The sequence below is a fragment of the Rhinichthys klamathensis genome, unplaced genomic scaffold (assembly GCF_029890125.1).
Source record: "Rhinichthys klamathensis goyatoka isolate OS25496 unplaced genomic scaffold, OSU_Roscu_1.1 h1tg000011l_1, whole genome shotgun sequence".
Lineage (NCBI taxonomy): Eukaryota > Metazoa > Chordata > Actinopteri > Cypriniformes > Leuciscidae > Rhinichthys > Rhinichthys klamathensis.
The window spans coordinates 2,798,078-2,820,429 of NW_026606564.1; the positions used below are offsets into that span (position 1 = coordinate 2,798,078).

The 22,352-nt window shown below is 38.3% G+C and overlaps 2 protein-coding genes across 2 annotated transcripts; one reads left to right on the forward strand and one right to left on the reverse strand.

Annotated features, from left to right (window-relative positions):
* Window positions 1–617: 617 nt before the first annotated feature.
* Window positions 618–17,383, reverse strand: ccdc39 (coiled-coil domain containing 39). Its single transcript, XM_056264019.1, has 20 exons — window positions 17,222–17,383; window positions 17,000–17,119; window positions 16,746–16,892; window positions 15,562–15,720; window positions 13,283–13,375; window positions 13,030–13,158; window positions 12,680–12,871; window positions 11,686–11,789; window positions 11,446–11,578; window positions 10,240–10,434; window positions 9,989–10,153; window positions 8,497–8,634; window positions 7,983–8,191; window positions 7,675–7,798; window positions 6,663–6,822; window positions 6,227–6,333; window positions 2,880–3,020; window positions 1,619–1,798; window positions 1,010–1,098; window positions 618–838 (listed from the first exon to the last, which is right to left on the reverse strand). Exons 1-20 carry the CDS (start codon window positions 17,312–17,314, stop codon window positions 673–675), a joined length of 2,844 nt encoding a protein of 947 aa, XP_056119994.1. The 5' UTR covers window positions 17,315–17,383; the 3' UTR covers window positions 618–672.
* A 1,217-nt stretch (window positions 17,384–18,600) lies between these two features.
* On the forward strand, window positions 18,601–21,074 carry LOC130097236 (serine/threonine-protein kinase pim-1-like). The gene is made up of 6 exons (XM_056264032.1): window positions 18,601–18,967; window positions 19,166–19,384; window positions 19,664–19,809; window positions 19,963–20,341; window positions 20,540–20,716; window positions 20,835–21,074. The coding sequence occupies exons 1-6, from the start codon at window positions 18,601–18,603 to the stop codon at window positions 21,005–21,007; spliced, it is 1,461 nt and encodes a 486-aa protein (XP_056120007.1). The 3' UTR covers window positions 21,008–21,074.
* Window positions 21,075–22,352: the final 1,278 nt, after the last annotated feature.

Genomic DNA, 22,352 nt, shown 5'->3' on the forward strand with positions numbered 1-22,352 from the left:
TTATTCGGTCAAAATTACAGTAAAAATAGTAATAATGTGAAATATATTTACAGTTAAAAAAAATACATGTTTTGTATGAAATGTATTGCTGTGATCAAAGCTGAATTTTCAGCATCATTACTCCAGTCTTCAGTGTCACATGATCCTTCAGAAATCATTCTAATATGCTGATTATTTATCATTGTACAAAAGTAATAATAATAATAATAATAACAACAACAACAACAGAGCAGCGAATCCTCATATTAGAATGACTTCTGAAGGATCATGTGACACTGAAAACTGGAGTAAAGATGCTGAAAATTCAGCTCTTTAAAATTGTAATTATATTTCACAATAATGCTGTTTTTACTGATATCAAACTGATAATAAGTATCAAATAAATGCATCCTTGGTGAGCATAAGAGACTTCTTTGAAAAACATAAAAGTCTTAATTATTTCAAACTTTTGACCGGTAGTGTATAATCAACAGTAAAGTCTGAAGTAATAACACATTTCAAAAAAATTAAAACACACACACACACAGATAAAAGTGAATTTTAAATAGCCTAAGTAATTTTAAAGATAACATTGGGTGGAATAAATTAAACATTGAGGTTAAACTGGAATAACGATTAAAAACAATCACTTCCTGGTTGACAGACACACAGTGTTCCTCCCAGTGGATCTGTCTAAGGGCTCTTGCACTTGCTGCTCCTGCTGCTGCTGGCAGCGCTGGACGGCAGAGATCCTTGCGGGGACGTGACGGAGAGGCCCAATCCCAGATCCACGGTCTTCACTGGGGTGGACGGGACAGAATGGCTTCTGGCACTACTGCAGGCCGATAGATTTGAGGATCTGATACGCATGTGGGGCAACATAAGACAACAATCATGACTTTCCACGTCATGCATATTTTTCTGGTATAAACGGTCACACTTGACTGGATAAATATCCTGTCATAGCAGCAGACGTACTGTACGCGTGGAATATAAATCGCAATTGTTTGCGGTTGAAAGCATGATTTACCGATGTGAAGCAGAACTGCGCGCTGAGTTGATCTTTGAGCTCAGACGGCTGGATGGAGTGGAAGCAGGAGAGGGCAGAGTCAGACCAGCCTGCAATGAGGAACGCAGCCATTACAGTTCATTAGTAGCTTCATTCAGATGCAACAAAGCAAGTAATGAGTAAAATAATCTCAGAAGAATTCCTTCTGATAATTGACCCCACTGTAAAAATGCACTACTGTTCAAACGATTCGGGTCGGTAAGATCTGAAAGAAGTCTCTTATGCTCACTGGATTTATTTGATCAAAAATACTGAAAAAACTGTAATATTGTGACATATTATTCAAATTCAAAATAACAGTTTTATTTCTTAATGTATGGTAAAAGGTCATTTATTGCTGCTACGTCAAAGCTGAATTTTCAGTTTTCAGTGTCAAATGATCCTTCAGAAATCATTCTAATATGCTGATTTGCTGCTCAAGAAACATTTCTTTTTATTATCAATGTTCAACCCCAAATGTTCAATGACCAATCAACCCCAAACTTTTGAACAGTAGTGTAGATGGAACATTTACAATGACTACATGTTGCTTAGGTATCATGATGGGTAATTTTTCCAGTCAAGCTGTACCTGCATAAAACGTATCTGCACTGTAGCTGCCAGGTCAGAATTCTCCTCTATGGCTTCTAGGAGCATCTTATTTAGGCTTTTATTGAAGTCTCTGAGTTCTCGTAGCTCTATGTCGCGTTCCTCAAACGTCTTCTCTTTGGTCTTCTTAGCAGACCGAATTTCCCTGGTATATTTGGCACACTGTTGAGACACGAATATGGGTATAATCAGTCATTACTGGCAATATTACATATAAATATATTCTAGTCATGACAACTCAAAAAAAAAAAAAAAAAGGTGTTTGACGTGGTAATGGATATGATAATGTTAATATTGTCACAGTCATCGTCTGCACCATTCTGTCTTCGTCATCTTCACTACACTTCCCAGCATCCTCTTGTCTCCACACTTGAATTCACTCCCTCAATCATCCACCTGTTCATCGTCTTAATCATCTGTGTCACCTGTCCTCACCTCGTTAGTGGTCGTTTGTATCTGTATTTAGTTCTCTCTGTTCAGTCTGTCTTTGTCGGTTCTCGTCAATGTTAACTGGTGTTTGCATCCGCTCTGTCTGCCTGTACCTGTTTGTTGTTTTGATTTATAGTAAAGTTTGTTTATTGGAATTCCTCGTCTCCTCGTGCTTTCTGCCCTACACCACCCGTGACAAATATGTTTGGTCATATCACGTTAATAGATCTGCTATGCTCCTGCTGCTGCAGAGCAAGTACAGGACTTGCTACTGCAAATACACACACAACACGCTGCTGTGAGCAAGACATTCTGCTGCTGTACAATATAACATACATGAATTATCCATAGCAGATCTACACAGGTGGAGCTGGGGAAGGTGGAGGGTTTCTGAAAGACTGCTGCAACTGCTATAACAAATGCTGACCAAGTATTTGAAGGTTGAGCAGCGAGCTCATTGGCTGCTGATAATATAAATGAAATAAAATGTATAAATGAGCGCTGTGATTGCTAGCAGAGATTGTCGGTGAAAGAACCTTGTATTGGATATTGTATTTACTTAGCAGGGCATGTTGTCAAACTGTATAGAGTAAGTTGTCACAATGAAACCTGCCATTTAATAGCCTATTGTATTCTCTTTATTATTTTCCTGTTTATTACTGCGAAGCTGCTTTGAAACAATCGGGTTTGCGAGTGCTAAAGGTGACTTGACTATTATAAACTTAATTACTAAAGAAAAGTCATTTGAGATTCTGTATGAGTCTGAAAAGATACAGCTGGATAATTGTAGGGTATGTGAGGGCGTAAGTCAGACCTGTTTGGCGGCTCTATTGAGTTTCTCCTCCTGAGAGAGGATGTCTTTGTTGAGAGAGAGAACATGTGCTTGGTTCCTCTCAATGCTCTCGTTCTGATCGGCTTCCTCTTGAAGAAGACCCTCCAATGTCCTGGACATGCTCTGAAATGTGAAAAACGTGCCATCAACAATGATTTTATTTTATTTAACATTACTGAATCAAGCTGACCTAGCTAATTAACATGTTTTTACTTTTACAGAACAGGTTTACAGAAACTTGTTAGACCCAATGTGAATGAGGTTTTTCAAACAACTTTTGTGTTACCTAGCAACATAACTATTAAAGTGAAAGTACACACTTTGAATACTGTGTATTTCCATATGCTGGTAACAACTCGTAACACTTTACAGTTCTGATAACTCTTCACAGAAACACCTTTTCCAGTGTTTGTGTTACACATATTATTACACATCCCTGTAATTAATTACTATACTAATAGCAAGAACAATGTGAAACTATAAACAGCTTCAGTAAATAATGACACACCACCCAGCTGGAAAATCTAACATTGCTGGTCACTAGTATGCTGGGTCGTCCTTAAGGGAATTTCATTTTTGGGTGGACTAACCCTTTAATGGGTAACATGTAATGTAAATTGTTTAGGCACAAATTGACAAAGGCCTGAAAATGTCAGGATATTTAGGACCTTTTTAATTTACCATGCTCTTCCTTTTTCATGTATCTCCACATATGGTCTGCTCTTCGCGCATACGGAGTTCCCTGAAATCCACAATTGTCCGTGCATCCTTTACGAAAGCTAATCCTTCCATCTGAAAACTCTATTACCTCTGCTTCGTTTATTTACTGCTCTCTCATAAAAAAAACTCATACAAACTACTTTCCATAGCAACTACTTGGTCTAAGGACATCACTGGTGATATAAAAGTTATTTTTTTCTGATCAAGTTTGGGAGACAATTACATTATCCCCAAAAATCACAAATCATCAGATGATCCATTCATTGGAAATGATTGCATAGGTTTTGCCTGTCCCCTGTCACAAGTATGTAAGTTATATTGTCTTTTGGTTTGGTTCTATTCTGTTTGATGGTGTTGTTCCTGATCCTTGTTTGTTTCTATGGTTACTGATTATGTTGCGCACCTGTCTCTAGTTCTGTTGATTAGCCTCCTTGTGTATTTAATATTAACTAACTGATTGTTTAATAAAAACAATTGTTCACACACACACAAAAATCATGATTAGTACCCAGGAATATCACTTTGAAATAAAAGTTATTTTTTTTGTATTAAAGGTATTGTAGGTAGGAATTTTATAAAAAAAACTTTTTTCCAAATTTGTTTAAACTTTCTGTATATATCAATGCATAATTAAAATGTAAGTACTCTGATAAAAAGAGTATAAAAATCGAGTGACTCTAGACCGTTTAATCTGCACTAAACACAGCTCATTATTTCCTTCCGGGACGAAACAAAGGATTGGCTTAGGCGACTGTCACTCTCTCGCAACCATGGCAACCACCCTTTTGCCACACAGGACCTGCCCACTTGCGCGTACCCGTTTGATTTGAGAAATTCAAGAGGCACGGAACCTAGGAATAGCAAAACAATGGCAGAGAAAGACCAATCAAAATTCACATATGCAGTTCGCGAAGGCAAACCTTAACCAGGCAAAAAAAGGAAGAAAGTAACGTTATTAGAAAAGGTAATGAACAAAAAGTCTTTGGATAAACAACGAAATAAAACGCGTGTCAATATCGGCGTGGCTTTCCAGCGATGGCGAGAACTGAGAGACCTCAAGGGGCTGAAAAGTGACGCCTTGTGACGACCTCCTCTGCTTCGCCCTCGACCCCGGATCTGTCCTCGAGCTGACGATGCGGCACTTGTCTCTGTGTAGTCCTCATCATCAGAGTCAACAATGCTTTCGTCATGGAAACTCTTACATGCAGAACACCATATACGGTATGTTATGAATGTTACACGAAATTCATCTTCATCACAGTGTAAATGATGGCAATGGAAAAACGTGTATCATGCAACCTGTTTTTAGCTTTGCCTTATAGATAACTAGCTCGTTAGCGAATCAATATATATTTTAAACTTTACCAATATCAATATGCTAGCTTGATAGTGAGTACTAAAATACATCTTATTTGTTTATCTTCATAATGATAAAGTTAGATTTTTTATTACATGTGATTCTGACATGATGTCACTACATGCACTGCGCTCCTTCCTCTCCGCTCGTCTCAGGTAAATAATGCGTCTTCAGCTCAGCGGTCGGAGTCGCGCGTTCATGTGTTTTTGGGGCGTGGCTTTGGAAGGAGCCCAGAAGGGAGGGGGTGGAGTGAATGGAAATAATGAGCTGTCTTTAAAACAGTCGTGAGAGGTCTACAGACACTTGATTTTTATACTTTCTTTTCCCGAGTACTTACATTTTAATTATGCATTGATATATACAGAAAGTTTAAACAAATTTGGAAAAAAGTTTTTTATAAAATTCCTACCTACAATACCTTTAATATATACATTTACTTATTTTCCTTGACATAAAATATTTATATAATATGTATTGCGATTTTTTTAAGGTGTAAACCATTAAATTAGTTTGTCTCTCAAACCCTAGTCCATACAGTATATGCCCTAAATCACATGACTTGCTAGAAGTGACATAATTTCCTTGGAGGGAAAGCAACTTCAAGAACAAAGTGCAAGTCATAAAGTTTTCTAGTTTCCTAATTTTTAGAATATTTATCTAATTGCATCAAACACAACATGGTCACCCTGATGTGTCCATTTATACTGAACATGAAAATGTTTCTTTATCTATAAATGGACATGTAATATATCTTCTGCTAGCATGCTGTTCTTTCCCAGTTAGTAATGGGCTTTATTAGCTTAAAATGTCCACCCTGGCTGTTACTCAATGCATTGCAAATGTCATGTAACAGTGCAGACAATTTTCCTATACCACATGTGAAATATTTGGTCAGGATTATTAGGTTTTACTTGAGCTTGAAGCCTGAGCTTGACCAGTGTGTTTTCTGATGAACAGGCATTTTCTCCTTCTGAAAAGATCATTGAATTTGAACTTCTACAACAAACCTGCTCAGATCAAAATCCACCAAACTAACTGAAGGAATGACCCAATTATAATTAAAACAAAACAACAACAAATCTTTTTAAATATAATTATTAAATAAAAATTGTTTAGTTACATAATAGATCAGTTAACTACTGTTAAGAAATACATTTCTGTATCATGAGAGATTATGCTTCACATATTTATATAAATTTAGTTTTGTCCGCATTGTCTGTCTTGAAGAATGTTTACGTCAACACATATTTACTTCAACATCCTCCTGCAGTTCTCGGATTTGCCGTTTCTTAAATTTGTATTTGTCCTCGGCTGCTCGTCTCTGCTCCTCCAGCTTGAGTTTCTCCTGGTGTGTGGGACCTACAGCGAGATGGTGCACTGCTCAGCTCACAACTAAATTGTGTTTGATTATGTACACTGCAAATTTACATAACTAGTTGGTACGGCTTAAGCTGAAAATATTTTATTTGATAACAAGTACATTAATATCAGTGTTGCTCGTGCATAGCTACAGCTGTTATTTTCCTCATATTACAGGTAACCAAAGAAACTTAACAGACCACTTTAAAATTAGAATCACATGGTGACATTAGCGGTGAAGAATGTTTTAAAAAGTTGGCAATGAGTTAAAGTGTTTGAGTATGACTATGTTTTGGAGTAATCTATGAGTTTAATAAAGAAATGCTTACTGGACTCAGTGACTTTGGTCAGGGTTTTGCGGTAGGTTGTATTGCAGTTGCTGACAACTTGCAGGGTGTTCTCCAAAGCGTGGATCTCTTTCTCTGCCTTGCGGATTTGGGCGTCCAAAACATCCCCCTGTCGCTGGAGTTCTTCTTTCTCTTGAGCTGCCTTCGGAAAAAGTCCAGAGTTTATTCGATATTGTGGCATATATGGAGTTGTAATGTTCATCAGATATAGAGAAAAATATGGAGTAGTCAGGAGTTGGGAATGCTTTGAATGCAAAAACCCAAGCCGCACTTCTTTGTTTTTGATGAAACCGTATTTAATTTGAATGCTTTTGAAAGAAGTATCTTGTGTTCACCAAAGCTACAGTAAACACAGTAATATTGTGAAATAGTATAATACTTTAAAATTTATTCCTGTGATGGTAAGGCTGAATTTTCAGCATCATTACTCCAGTCTTCGGTGTCACATGATCCTTCAGAAATCTTTGTAATATGATGAATAATTTAGTGCTCAAGGAATATATCTTATTATTATCAATGTTGAAAACAGTTGTTCTGCCTAATACTTTTGTGGAAACCACAATACATTTTCTTTCAGGATTCTTTTGATGAGTAGAGATTTCAAAAGAACAACATATAGGCTATTTGAAATAGAAATATTTTATAACATTATAAATGTCTTTTTGTCACTTCTGATATATTTAATGCTTCCTTGCTGAATAAAAGTATACATTTCTTTAAAAAATCTTATTGACCCCTAACTTTTTAATGGTAGTGTATACTGTTTTTTTTTGTTTTTGTTTTTTAAATAAAGCATTAAAGAATGTTCTTTATTATTCAAAACAAAGGGATATCCTTCATTAAGCATACCATCACATGCTTCTGATTAAGCTTTTTCATTCTAGGAATCTGATGCATGAAACAATATTACTTATTTTACTGCGATTCTACCTTGTGCTCAGTGCATCTAACTGGAGAAATAATCAATGTTATTAAAAATAGTGGTATATGATACCTTTATGATGAAGTAGGCCTGGGATTTATCCTCCTCTCCCTCTGGTGCAGCCATGGAAACAGTCAGGATCTCATACCTCTTCCTCATCTTGTCAATTTTGAACATTCTCTCGTTCACCGCATTACTGAGGCCATTTGTCACAAGCAACAGAGTGCAGAAAAATGCTGAGTCAAATACTGCATATGACATCAGTGCAGATCAACTCATGTTATTCATTTATTTATATATGTAACGTAGTTTAAATGTATCTTCTAAGCCACACTAAATAATAAAATCATTTTCATTTTCAGTGGCTAGTGTGTTTTTACCTGAGCCCTTGTCTCTCCTGTTCGGTGAGCTTGACCTGTTTAACCAGCATCTCTCGGTACACACGGATCTCCTCCTCTCTCTCTTTCATGGCCGTTTGCAGCTGTAGACGTCTCTTCTCCAGAGTCAGCACTCCATCTGCTCTGTCATACAGCAGGTCTCTCAGCCGCTGAACCTCCATCTTCAGGAGACCTTTCTCCACCATACTGTCCTGATGGAAGAAGAACACGTTCACACATGTGCAACAGAGCAAATGTGCTTTGTTCTCTAACATGGTTTACTGCTGATATTTTATCAAATGCTTTGATAGATTAGGCTAAGTTATCCACAATAGAAAAATAATGTATTTCAAATTTGATAAGTTGTGCTGATAGCAAGTGCTGATGGTAGGGGAGAAATTGTTGGATGGAAATTCCATTAAATGTGTTAAATGAGAAATATTTAATGCATGCAAACTGGGAAGTAGAGAAATTCATAATGGTTGAGTGTTCAGTGATGGACAATCAAGTTATTGACCTGTTTATTGAGCCTGAGTTTTTTCTGGTCTTTCTCAGAGATGTCGATGAAGAGTTCCAGCTCCTGGATCTTGGAGGTCAGATCTCTCTTCTCTGCTTCGCTCTTCTCTGCGTCTTTCCTAATGCAGCGGATATCATCCTGAGAAGATATGCACCATTAAAAACATCCAGACACAGGTCCAAAAAGAGGTCATGTTCCACCCCCCAAATCAAAAGAATATACAGTATATGCTACCGTTCAAAAGTTTGGGGTTGGTACGATTTTTTTTAATGTTTTTGGAATAAGTCTCAACAAGGATGCATTTTCTTTCATGAAAAATGCTGTAAAGACTGTAATATTGTGAAATTGTTGTCTGTATAATATCTGTTTTCTATTTGAATATATTTTAAATGCAATTTCTTACAGTTCAAAGGAACAGCATTTATTTGAAATATAAATCTTTTGTAACATTATAAATGTCTTTACTGTCACTGAAAAAAAAACGTACTGACCCCAAACTTATATATATATATATATAATCAGTAATAATTAATTATTATGAAGGAATTAATTCATATAATTTAAATAAAAATATTAGAAATTGTGAAGAATTTAGAAAATGTGCTTAATTGTTAAATAAAGGTGCAATGCAAAAATTGTTTTAATGTTCCTAAAATAGGTTTAATCAGCTTTAAATAATATATAATTTCTTATTTTTTTATTTTGTCTCGAAATATCTCAAATAACACCTGCCAAATAGTTTTAAATCTGTTAGTTCACTATGCTTATTTATATGCAACTTTATATTTCAATCATGACAACTCTGAATAGTTTTAGCATGCTATTAAATATGGCAATATTAACATATTTTATCTTGGCAGACTAGATCTGCTATGTTGCTGCTGCTGCAGAGCAAGTATGGACTTGCTACTGATAATAGATACACAGACACGCTGCTGTGAGAATGTAAGATCTGCTGCAGCTGCTGCATGAACAGACATGGACATAAATCCTGTAACAGATCCCGACAGGTGGAGCTGGGGGAGGTGGAGGGTTTCAGAGGAACTCTGACAGCACAATACAGGACTAGCCTACAGCAAACACTGAACCAGACTATTTAAATGTTGAGCAAGCAATCTCATTGGCTGCAGGATCAGCAGAGGCCAATCAGCTTGTGCCATGCGGTAATGATGTGATTGCTTGCAGATTGTAAGCAAAGGACCCATCAGCCTGCGCTCTCTAGAGTTTCATGACTGAAACAGATATTTATATTTCATAAAGGACAGCAGGAAATGTAAGATTGAGAGAAATGTAAGATTGAGAGAAATAAGGCGCACTGTTTTTAATTGCAACAACTCAAGGGCAGAATACCAAAAAACAGAAATCAGTAATCAATCAATAAACACATTTATCACCTGTGAATCGGACCTGTGTGCCTATTGAAAACAGCTGTTCTCCAAAGCTGAGGAGAGCTCTGAGAAATCAATATAACAGCAGAGACACACACTCTCACCTGGAGTTTCTTCAGCTGTGTGTTGAGTGTGGCGGCCGTCCTCTTCTTCCCCTCTAGAGCTTCAGCCAGATCAGAAGCCCTCTTCTCCAGAGCTTCCTTCTCCTTTGTGTTCACCTTCCCCTGCAAGTGTAAAGTCTTCCTCTCCAGCATCTGGATCTGAAAGTCCTAGACCAAACAAAAGAACGACACTCGAGTCATCTGTCAGCTTCTAGAAAACAATTTAATTCGATGATAACTATTTGTTCTCTTGCCTGGTTGGAGATGATCATCTGCTGTTTGAGAAAGCTCTGGTCCAGTTTGCTGAGTCTGCTCTCCAGGCTGGAGAGAGCGGCCCGGGTGGCGCAGATCTCAGCTGTGATGTTCTTCTCTTTTTCACGCAGCCCTTGCAACTCCTGACTCTTCCTGAACATGAGCTCCCTCTGCCGGAGCAGCTGAGCATCGATCTCCTACACAATTAATGCTTTATTAATCCAAGTACAGGCACATTATAATAACTTTCATTAACAAGTCAATCACAGACAGGCTTAACAAAATAATCGTATGGGTTGATATTGGAAATTGAATTGTGCATTAATCAATTGTGATTCTCATTTCCCCTATTTTTACATTTAACGCTCACTTTGTTGATATTTGAATAACGCTAATAATTTATTAGCACTAGTGGTTAAATGTAATCTTTAGTAAATCTCTAAATGAATATCCATTTTCCATACTGTGCATTATAATGCTGTAAATTCATTTCAGTGTTTTATTAACTTACTGACAAAATAGCATAGAATTTTAATATGTGGTATTTATGAGTTATTGGCCATAATACTGTAACTCGTCTTATTTTTCCAAAACTGTGGACCAGGGTTACCATTGTCAAATGAAACTATTAAAAACAGTTTTATTAATTGAAATAAAGGTAAAATAAAATAAAATATAAATATGCGCTGAAACGCTCACTAAACAAAACTGAACTAAAAATAAATTAAACCTACATAAAAATGAATATTTAAAAAATAATAAAAATGACAAAATAAATAACTACAAATAAAATGAAAATTAAAAATGAAAGCTAACTCAAAATTAATAAAACTACAATAGTATATAAATAATACTAAAATAATACTTCTGTGGACTGTCCAATAAGATAATTCTCCTCCTGGACACTGAGTGGTCAATACATGTATTAACATTTCTGAACATTTCTGAAATTATACTAATACTAAATAGAGTATATATATATATATATATATGTATACAGAGAGAGAGAGAGAGAGAGAGAGAGAGAGAGAGAGAGAGAGAGAGAGAGAGAGAGAGAGAGAGAGAGAGAGAGAGAGAGAGAGAGAGAGAGAAAGAGAGAGAGAGAATGGCATCCAGCCCCATCTGATTTGCAAAACAGAAGATGCCTGACGCCCAGATTGCCAGTGCATTGCTGTGAAGTCAAAAAGAGTCAGAGGAGTCAAACTCACTTTAATATTCTGTTCCTGTTCTTTGTGCAGTTGCTCCATCTGTGCTGCTTGCTCTTCACCATCCAGCACTGCCTCCATCACCACCAGCAGCTTCTCCTTCAGAGCAGCAATATGCAGCTTTACCTCTTCAACCCTATAACAAAAGAACTATATGTATTACTACAATGAATTGGATATTTGCTATGAATTTGCTGTGAACTATAAGACTGAGCAGTCGTCTGAGAAAAGAAAAAGCATTACTTTGCTGTTTTGTTCTGAATGTTCTTTTTCATGCTGGTTAGCTGAGATCTGGTGGTCTCCACATCTGTGGCCGTTCGTTCTAAAGTTCCCTTCAGAACCTCCACCTGAGAGCAAAACACCACATTTGATTAGTTTCACCAAATTCATATCTTTATTTGCATTTGATTAACATGAAAAAATCCCTACCCTTACAAAGATGTACTGCGGCTGTACCATAGTACAGTAATGGTATAATACCATGGTATAATGTCCATGATAACCATATTAATCTACTGTGGTATAAACGTAGAACCCAATGTTTTTGAAGAACAAAAATAAATATTTTGGTAAGGTACCAAAACAGCCTTGGTATGATGGGACTAGATCAGTGGATCTCAACCTTTTTGACTTTAAAATGATAGTTGAAAATTCTGTCGTCATTTCTCACCCTTAGCCTTAGGTTGTTCTAAACCTGTATGGGATTCTTTCTTCTGTACACAAAAGAAGATATTTTGAAGAATATGGGTAACCAAAAGCTGCTGGACCCCATTGACTTCCATAGTTTGAAAGTCAATGGGGACCAGAAAATGTCTGGTTACCAACTTTCTTCTTTTGTGTTCAACAGAAGAAAGAAACTCATACAGGTTTAGAACAACTTGAGGGTGAGTAAATGATGGATTTTTATTTTGGGGGGAACTTTGGTATAAAAATACCAAGTATTATGAAATATCTTGACTTTTTTTTCTTCTTGTTTGAGCTTATTTTAATGCTTGTTTTTTCCTTGTTTTAAATCATTTTAAGTAATTGAAGCCCCCTTGAAAGTTTTCTGAGGCCCTCTAGTGGGCCCGGCCCCCATGTTGAGATCCACAGTACTAGATCCTTTCCACCTCATGGTGGATTCTAACAATTGATGCGCCTTTCATCATGGTGGACTTTGATCGGCCTCACAGGTTTGAAGACAGAGGAGTGAAGAAACGAGAAGCATCCCAATGTTGGTAAGCTGTCATGGACTCACCTCATCCTGCAGACGTCTATCGTTCCTCTCCTCTTCCTGGAGATGCTGTCTGAGTCGAAGCGCCTGACGTTCAGCCGTGCCTATATTCCTCTCCAGCTCTTTATTGTTCTCTATCTCACGCTCCATGAAGTCCTTCCTCTCCTTGACCAAATCATTCTTCTCTCTTATCGTTTGGTTCACCTCCGCTTGCAACTAGAAGATCGAGTGATTTACATTTGAAACCATTTTCAGAATTAAATGGTAGATATAGTTATTTTATTAAGAAAATTGCAATGTATATGTTTACATCTACAGAAACACTGTGCATTCAATGATGTCTTAGTATTAAAAGAGCGCCATCTTCAGGTTACCATGGCACACTGCTGTATCTCCTGGTCTCTTTTCCTCATTTGTTCAATGGTGTTCTCCCACTGGTCGATCATCTCTTGCCTCTCAGCGTGAGCCTGGCGAAAGCTCTCGGCTGTCTTGTCCAAAGCGATCTGGATCCCAAAATACAATGCATTTGCAAAGACCAAAGCCTATAAGAATGATGGCATGCTCAAAGCATAAAAATGTCCTCTGACGACTGAGAAATGTGAGGGAGCACAGAATAATATCCATCACCTGTGCTGTAACCGACTCAGTGATTTCACTGTTCAAGGTCTTTCTCTTCTGGTTGGCTTCAAGAGTCAACTTCTCAATAGTCAGTGTCAGCTCCTGATTCAAAAGACAGCAGATATTATATCAGCCCAGACTTGGCAGTTATTTTGTAATTCAAACTATAGCTTAGCATTCTGCTTTTCAAGAATTTCTAAAATACTTGCCATACAAGTGAGTGAATCTCATGAAAAATGTCACATTGTGATAGTATTTAAATTAAAATATGATATTAGCGTCATTAACTTAAACTATAAACATTAAAATGAACTGAAATAAAATAAATATATTGTAAAAAATTATTTTATTTCAGCTAGTTGCCAAGGCAACATTTATCATTTTCATTTATTTTAAGTTGAAGTACTAAAATAACCAATATAACTAAATGAACAAAAATTCAAAAATACAACTTAATAAAAACTATATAGACATATTTAAAAAACAACAGAATACAACACAACTTTTTTAACCTAAAATATAAACATAAAATGTAATTCAAAATATTATCAAAAGCTATAATAATATATCAATGATACTAAAATAATGCTTATACATTGTATACAATTAATGTTATCAATTTTTTTATTTATTTTTTATTCAATATTTGATATTAAATATCTTATAACTAAAGCTTATTGTGACCATATTACCTTTTAATTAAGCACATTTGTCCCCTAAATTATAATTATCATAATGTACAAATTAAAGATCATCTGGTCCTTGGCAATAGTCAATCAACTGTGCTCACTTGTTCGTTTAGGGTGAGATATGATACAAACATATTCTTGGCAGGACTTGTGAGATTCACCCAGGTACTTTGTGTTACTTGGCTCACACTTTTGGTTTAACAGTTGAGTGCTGCAATATGCATTCAACCCTTTAAAGCATTATGATATACACTCACCTAAAGGATTATTAGGAACACCATACTAATACTGTGTTTGACCCCCTTTCGCCTTCAGAACTGCCTTAATTCTACGTGGCATTGATTCAACAAGGTGCTGAAAGCATTCTTTATAGATGTTGGCCCATATTGATAGGATAGCATCTTGCAGTTGATGGAGATTTGTGGGATGCACATCCAGGGCACGAAGCTCCCGTTCCACCACATCCCAAAGATGCTCTATTGGGTTGAGATCTGGTGACTGTGGGGGCCATTTTAGTACAGTGAACTCATTGTCATGTTCAAGAAACCAATTTGAAATGATTCAAGCTTTGTGACATGGTTCATTATCCTGCTGGAAGTAGCCATCAGAGGATGGGTACATGGTGGCCATAAAGGGATGGACATGGTCAGAGACAATGCTCAGGTAGGCCGTGGCATTTAACCGATGACCAATTGGCACTAAGGGGCCTAAAGTGTGCCAAGAAAACATCCCCCACACCATTACACCACCACCACCAGCCTGCACAGTGGTAACAAGGCATGATGGATCCATGTTCTCATTCTGTTTACGCCAAATTCTGACTCTACCATCTGAATGTCTCAACAGAAATCGAGACTCATCAGACCAGGCAACATTTTTCCAGTCTTCAACTGTCCAATTTTGGTGAGCTCTTGGAAATTGTAGCCTCTTTTTCCTATTTGTAGTGGAGATGAGTGGTACCCGGTGGGGTCTTCTGCTGTTGTAGCCCATCCGCCTCAAGGTTGTGCGTGTTGTGGCTTCACAAATGCTTTGCTGCATACCTCGGTTGTAACGAGTGGTTATTTCAGTCAAAGTTGCTCTTCTATCAGCTTGAATCAGTCGGCCCATTCTCCTCTGACCTCTAGCATCAATAAGGCATTTTCGCTCACAGGACTGCCGCATACTGGATGTTTTTCCCTTTTCACAGCATTCTTTGTAAACCCTAGAAATGGTTGTGCGTGAAAATCCCAGTAACTGAGCAGATTGTGAAATACTCAGACCGGCCCGTCTGGCACCAACAACCATGCCACGCTCAAAATTGCTTAAATCACCTTTCTTTCCCATTCTGACATTCAGTTTGGAGTTCAGGAGATTGTCTTGACCAGGACCACACCACTAAATGCATTGAAGCAACTGCCATGTGACTGGTTGATTAGATAATTGCATTAATGAGAAATTGAACAGGTGTTCCTAATAATCCTTTAGGTGAGTGTATCTGCTTGAAGTGAATAAAGCAGTGACACTTTGTACAAGCCAACCTTTTACATTTTCCTTATGACTGACAGCTCAGTGTTGGCTTTCAAAGTGACCCAACTCAAACAGCTGGAACTACAAACTCACTCGAATCCTGCTCTCATCTTGCTTGGCGTACTTGATGATGGCCATGGTGTCTTCATCCTTGTGTGCTGATTCCTGCAGCCAGGCCTCCAGGGTCTGCTGGTCCCAGTTCAGCTGACTCTTCAGTTCCTCAAGCTTCTGAGTGGCTTTAAAGATGCTGTTCTGTGCAAATATTGACAGAATTATATTAGGATTAGGATTATGTTCCTTTCTAATAAAATACAAGTATTTAAAAAGTTCAGTTTCTGATTGCTGCATTTATGAATTTCCAGCATCATAACTCCAGTCTTCCTTGTCCTTCAGAAATCATTTTCATTGGCTGATTAGCTGCTCAGGAAACATTTCTGATCATCAGCAATGTTGAAAACAGTTGTGCTTAGAAAACAGTTAGGAGATTTGTTCCAGACACATTTTTTGTTATGCTGGTTGAAAGTGTTGTCACATCCTGACTGCAATCACTAAATTAAGTGGTCTAAATGTATTTTTATTTGGATATACTGTATATCGTTTGTGGAAGGCGTAAGGCCATAAAATGTTCCTCCAATCATTGCATTCGGTCCGACACTATCAACGCCGAAAGGAATCCGCAGCAGTCAGGTGGTACAGGTCAGTGCTCTTTAAGTTCTGTTAATTATTATTGCAATGATATGTGCTTTGAGACATGATGTAGTTTACCGCCGTCTCTCACACCGCTTTTGTTTGCTCCCTGCCTCATGCGTTTTGAAGGAGGCATGGCTTTTGGAGACGCTCTGAAGGGAGGGTGGGATCTTATGCTAGCTTCAAAGCTAGCTCACTATTGCTAGCCTCTTTGAAAATTGCCAACCCTACCTTTAATATTTTAGTGGAAAAAGTGATACTTTTTTCTGGATCTTTGATGAACAGAAAGCTCAAAAGAACATAATTTATTTGAAATAGAAATCTTTTGTAAGATTATAAATGTGTCACTTTTGATGAATTTAAGGGGTGCTTGCTGGATATCAGTATTACTCTCTTTTTTAAAAATCTTAATGACCCCAGACTTTTGAACTGCAGTGTGTGTAAACGTGTTTATACATTTGTAGTTTGTGAGACACCGATGAATGATAGTTTCTTTATATATGGTTGCTTTGAGACTTTATGGTTGTTTTGCTTTGTTTATGCGTAAGCATAGGTCATGTAATATGGATGAGGTGTGGATCGGCTGTAACCTCTTGTGCGTTCTTCTTCTCATTCAGTGTTTTCAGTTGATTCTCCAGCTCAGTGATCTCCTGCTTCAAGCGGCCTGTCTCTCTCTCCGCCAGCGCTCTGAAATGCTCCTCAGATTCAGTCTCCTTCTCTCTGGCTTTGCACAAAGCCTGAACACATGCGGACAATCCCGTTCAAGCATTACACATTTAGCCTTACTGTTCAAAACCAGAAAATACAGGAAGAATCAACTTCCACTACTGCCATTATCTCATACCTGAGTGTGAGAAAGCTCTTGGTTTAGATTTTTGAGATGTTCAGTCAAAGCATTTATAACATCTTTGTATTTATTCAGTTTGTTCTCAAGATTTAATTGCTCCTTTTGTTTCATTTGAAGCTGTAGAGAGAAGAAGAAATTAAGAAAATGAAATCTAGGTACACACACCTCTTAAAATCAGTTATTCAGACATGTCATTTAGCAGATAGACTTCTTACTCACCTCCTCCTGTAATGCTTTATTCTCTGCATTTGCTACAGGGAGGGCGAAACCCGCGTCCCAACCAACTTCTGCTAACAACAGAGCGTTAGACATTTTGCTCTGTTTCAGAGACGTTCAGTAACAAAACACAAACGGCTCGATGAGATTACCAGACGTTTACGAACGCCGTGGCTTATCGTTGTGTTTACAAGAGTCGTTCCATAGCAACGACGCTAACTAAAGATGTGCCGCATTCAACCTACAGGTGACGCCAAACGCTCCTCTATCGAGAACTAACACAGCAGAATTAATATTTTAATTCTGAATTTGTTTTTTATTAAGTTTTGGAAGCTTGTTTCCGCCACGGAATAAAAAAAAGAAAAGATAATTGTACATTTTTATCTCACAATTCTCACTTTGTTTTCTCAGAATTGAGAGATATATAATTTAGGTTTTTAGATTGCCCTTCAATTTATTGACAACTCCAATCCACTTTCTGACTACCTTCCCTTTAAATGAAAGTTGTAAAAAATGAAATGAAAGTCACTTATTTGGAGGTAAAACAACTTGGGCAAGTTAGTGAGATCCTTGATTATATTAACTGTCTATTTTTTAAAGCAATTTTATCTTTCAAATTTGATGTGGTCAACCTTAGTACGTCCACCCTTTTAATATAAATATGAAAAGGTTAGTAGAAAAATCCTATTTTTAAAATTACAGTTTGACCATGCACTTCTTTATTAGAAATTAGCTTCTTTTTGCTCAGACATGGTGCAGTGGCTGATTTTATGTCAGAATGTTCACTGTTACACCTGAAGAGCTAACACAGTGGACACTGAGAGAGTACGTGATTGTGAAAGTAATTTGTTTAAAGTTCAAGTAGTGCATTTAAAGTTTGTTGGCAATGTTTTACATATTGTTTCCCATCTAAATCCAGTTCAAAATAAGGTAAAATTGTAACTGGTTGTATGCAAAAGATTGGAAACCATCATATCCATTCCATCCTTTATACCACTTGTCCACCTGTTATTATTTTAACCACTCTGTTATCAGTTTAACAATCAATAATTTCATTCAATTTCAATTTCAAGTCAGCAAATAATTCAGTGACAATGAAAATTTACTAGAGTATCTAGTAGAATAATGTAAAAAGTAATCAAAATATATTATAAGCCCTTTATAATATATCAATGGCATCACTAGACATAATGTTCGCGAGAATCTGCTGCTCTCAGCCTGTATGAGCCCTTATAACATCATAGAGGAAATAGAACGTTGATGGCGGGACAATATAAAGCTTGAAACTCACTTTCTCACTTTGTAGCGAGTAAGGAGTTCAGATATCAACAGTGTTTTTGCGGTGTGTTTGCAGTTGTTGATAGCGTTTTACCGAGTTGATTATGGGACAGCGACAGTTTCGTAGAGTGGGAGTTGAGGGAGGAGGTGAGTGTGTGCACGGGATAAATCCCCGAACAACACTGACACCCACCGACCACAAGGCGGAGCTCCATCCTCGGCCTGACGAGACGCCTGTGGGCATCGGTGAGGGAGGCGGGCAGGAGAGAAAGCAGAGAGGGCAGGAGAGAAAGCAGAGAGGGAAAGAGAAAACAAAGAATAAGAGGCAGAAAAAGAGGACATTTCGGAGCTTTGCCTCTTTTTTCTTTTGTTCGTCTCGTCCCAAATCCACCAAAGCTCAGGATGAGCAGGTGGAGCAGTGTGAGGTGGACCAGGACACTGATGAAGCCCCATCCAGGAGGTGTACTGATGGTATGAGCTCTGAACAACACAAACTCTCTTAATCATTTACACACAATATAAAAAACCCACATCACACATTATGAAAAGGCAGATAAATGACTTTATTCCACGATGTGATGAATGTTTGAATATAGATGAAATATAGTTTGAAGATGTGACGGATGATATGATTTAAAACAAGCTTGTGGTTGATATTCCTCTCTTTAGATCAGACTTCTTTACAGGACATCATCTTTACTGTAGAGGATAATGATCATCAGGAACCTCCTCCTTCCAGTAGTCCTGAAGTCCCCCCCACTGCCGAAAACCAGCAAGTGGAGGACGTCAAGCCTCAAGATCGGGACAGTCCAGCCAGATCATCATCAGGTGACACTGGATCACATCTGCTGAGACAGCTGGACTGTGACAAGATCGTGAGGGCCGAGGGTGAGTTTACTGTCTGACATAAAATATGACACACACACACACACACACACTCTCTCTAATGCCGCCGTTTCCGCTGTAAGGTTTCGTTTAGGTTTTTTTTCCTCCATAATTTTAAATCACCATTTGGCGTTTTTTGCAGTTCACTTAAATAGTCATGCGACTAATGAATTTTTAAAAGTAAAAATATTACCGATTAACATTTCATTAGAAAGTATGGCCTCACTGTGGGACACTGCTTTATTAAACAGTAAACAAATAAAAAGAATTCTGTTTTAATAGATCACATTTGCTGGAAATATGCCATTGGCAAGAAATTGGGGGAAGGAGCATTTGGCTCTGTCTTTGAGGGGACCCGTTGCAAGGACGGCCTCATGGTAGCTGTGAAATTCACAGTGAAGACAGAGAACGAGCCATACATCAACCTTGTACGTAGACTGTACTCTCTATGTTTGCAATTTATAACATTTTAATGTAAATCACAGAGTGAAAATATTTCAATAGATAGACAGACTGGGCTAAATCCTTATTTTAGAAACCAATCCTATATCTAACAATAATAAAAACTGTCATTCTTCTAGCCTGACCATCCCAGACCAGTTCCACTTGAGGTGGCCCTGACAGTAATGGCCAATCAAGGCCCACGCTGTCGCCATATTATAAAGGTGCTGGACTGGCAGGACCATCTCGACCTGTACATCATGGTCTTAGAACGGCCCTCACCCTGCATGGACATGCACAGCTTTTGGCAGCATTCCAGAGGCCGCTTCAGTGAGAGATTGGCCCGTCACTTCATGTGGCAGGTGATCGAGGCTGCTGCCCTGTGCTGTTCTAGGGGTGTTCTACATAGAGACATCAAAATGCCGAACCTCCTGGTCAACACAGAGACCCTGGAGGTCAAATTGATCGATTTCGGCTGCGGGGACCTCATGAAAAGCTCATCCTACAAAAACTACTCTGGTATGTGTTATCTTTAAAACATATATTTTAGGATTTAAACTCTAGTGACCAGTTACACCATGTCTTAATCAGACATCACACAGTGAGATATTAACAATACACTAACAAAACTCTCAAAGAATAGTCAATATTAATATTATTTTTGTTGGCTAAAATTAAAAAAGCCTGCTTACACTTGTGACAAACTCTTATCTCCAGGCACAGCAAGGTATTGCCCTCCTGAGTACTTTGAGAAGGGCGAGTACTATGGGAAGCAGGCAACGGTGTGGTCGCTGGGGGTGCTGCTGTTTGCCATGATCGGCTGCCGTTTCCCAGACAGCAGAGATATAGCTTTGATGGACCCTGATGTCTGGTTCCAGCCGGGCTTCTCAGATGGTTAGAACAAAAAAGATGTTCTTATGGATAATGCAGGAATCTTTCCCATTTTTACAGCTTAGAGAGCAAGTGTAAAGTTGAAGGAAATAATTAGACAACTCTCAATCTTTCTGCACAGAATGCTGTCGGTTTATTCGAGGTTGCCTGAAGAGCGACCCAAAGCGGAGACTCCATCTGGATGAGATGCTCTCCCATGACTGGTTCAAGGTACAGAGTCTAAGACAAGCTAAAATGATTTTGAAGATATATTTATATTTGCCTATTTTGGGGCTTTTTGTTAATTTGGCTTGATTATCTGAATATGGACATCAGCTTCTTTACATTCCCATTCAGTACCTGCTCTAACTGTCATATACTCAATCCTATACATGGCACAGATGTATTTTTTATACCTTATGAAAAATGCTTTCTAATTGTGTTTCAGGTCATGGAGAGGGTTTAGCCTTGCGTCTGGCGGGCTGACACAGAAGACCCCTCCATCTCTCCAGCCTCAGCGTCTTGCGGGGCTGGCAGGCCTCGGTTGCGTCTGGCGCCTTGGCTTGAGGCAGTAGTTTTAGCGTCTTGCGGAACTACTTGCCTAGGGATGTGTGCATATTGTAAATAGTTAGTTTAGTTTTACTTAGTTAAGTTAGCCCCTCCATCTCTCCAGCCTCAGCGTCTTGCGGGGCTGGAAGGCCTCGGTTGCGTCTGGCGCCTTGGCTTGAGGTGGTAGTTTTAGCGTCTTGCGGAACTACTTGCCTAGGGATGTATATTGTAAATAGTTCACTTAGTTGTAGTTAAGTACTGCACCATCCAATCATATTTTTAACAATGGAGTCACCCAGAGCTCTCTGTTCAGCCCGTCCCACAAGTTCCTCGCACTGACGCCCTAGAAGTTTCTGCCACTGGCATCCGGGTCCCAGAGAGGGGGTTTCACATAGCTCTCTTTCTCAGCTGCCTTGGGCCCAGAGATCCTGTCAGGGATGCTCCAGAATTCCCAGTGAAGACAGCCATAAAGTTTCCTGTCACTGCTGCTCCAAAACCTGCTGAGGATCCACAGAATCACTGTGAAGGTTCATTCTGCTGCAACTCCAGTCCCTGCTACGGTTCTAGAGCTCCGTGTCAAAGAAGCTCAGGTTGCTAAGCTTCCCAGAGGTTCCTGACATGACTACAAACTTTCCTCCTTATGGTGCAGAGGTTCATCCCACAGTTGCCAAAGAAGTTCCAGCCAATTTATATATACACCTGTGTGCCACATTAAAAACAAAATGTTTCTGAAAATAAACACAATGTGTTGTTTTATCAGGGAAACTTGATCATTTGGAAACATTAATGCTTTTATGCTTCAGTTCTAGACATTAAGCCTCTCGTTTTACCAGTTTCACCAGGTAAGTAATACCAGGTAAGTGACTTCTCAAAGTAGAGTTACACTATAAGGCCCTCCATTTAATATTTGAAGCCCAAAGTATCTGCATGTGATTCACCTGCAGACAAGGTCCAAACGCCAAATTTGACTTTGGGGAGGAAATAAAGCTGGGTTACCTGATCGTGGCAGATACCTTTATAGGAAACTATATATATAAAAATATTATTTTAACTCTGTTGCCTTTATGTAAAATTGGTCTTGTGAAAATGAAGAATGAATTAAGTCAGAACA

Coding starts and splice junctions, on each gene's coding strand:
- LOC130097236 (XM_056264032.1), top strand. CDS start 18,601: ATGGGACAGCGACAGTTTCGTAGAGTGGGAGTTGAGGGAGGAGGTGAG. Junction 19,385..19,663: donor CAAGATCGTGAGGGCCGAGG/GTGAGTTTACTG, acceptor CTGTTTTAATAG/ATCACATTTGCTGGAAATAT. Junction 20,342..20,539: donor ATCCTACAAAAACTACTCTG/GTATGTGTTATC, acceptor TCTTATCTCCAG/GCACAGCAAGGTATTGCCCT.
- ccdc39 (XM_056264019.1), bottom strand. CDS start 17,314: ATGTCTAACGCTCTGTTGTTAGCAGAAGTTGGTTGGGACGCGGGTTTC. Junction 12,872..13,029: donor AGATACAGCAGTGTGCCATG/GTAACCTGAAGA, acceptor TCGATCTTCTAG/TTGCAAGCGGAGGTGAACCA. Junction 10,154..10,239: donor AGATGATCATCTCCAACCAG/GCAAGAGAACAA, acceptor TGTTTGGTCTAG/GACTTTCAGATCCAGATGCT.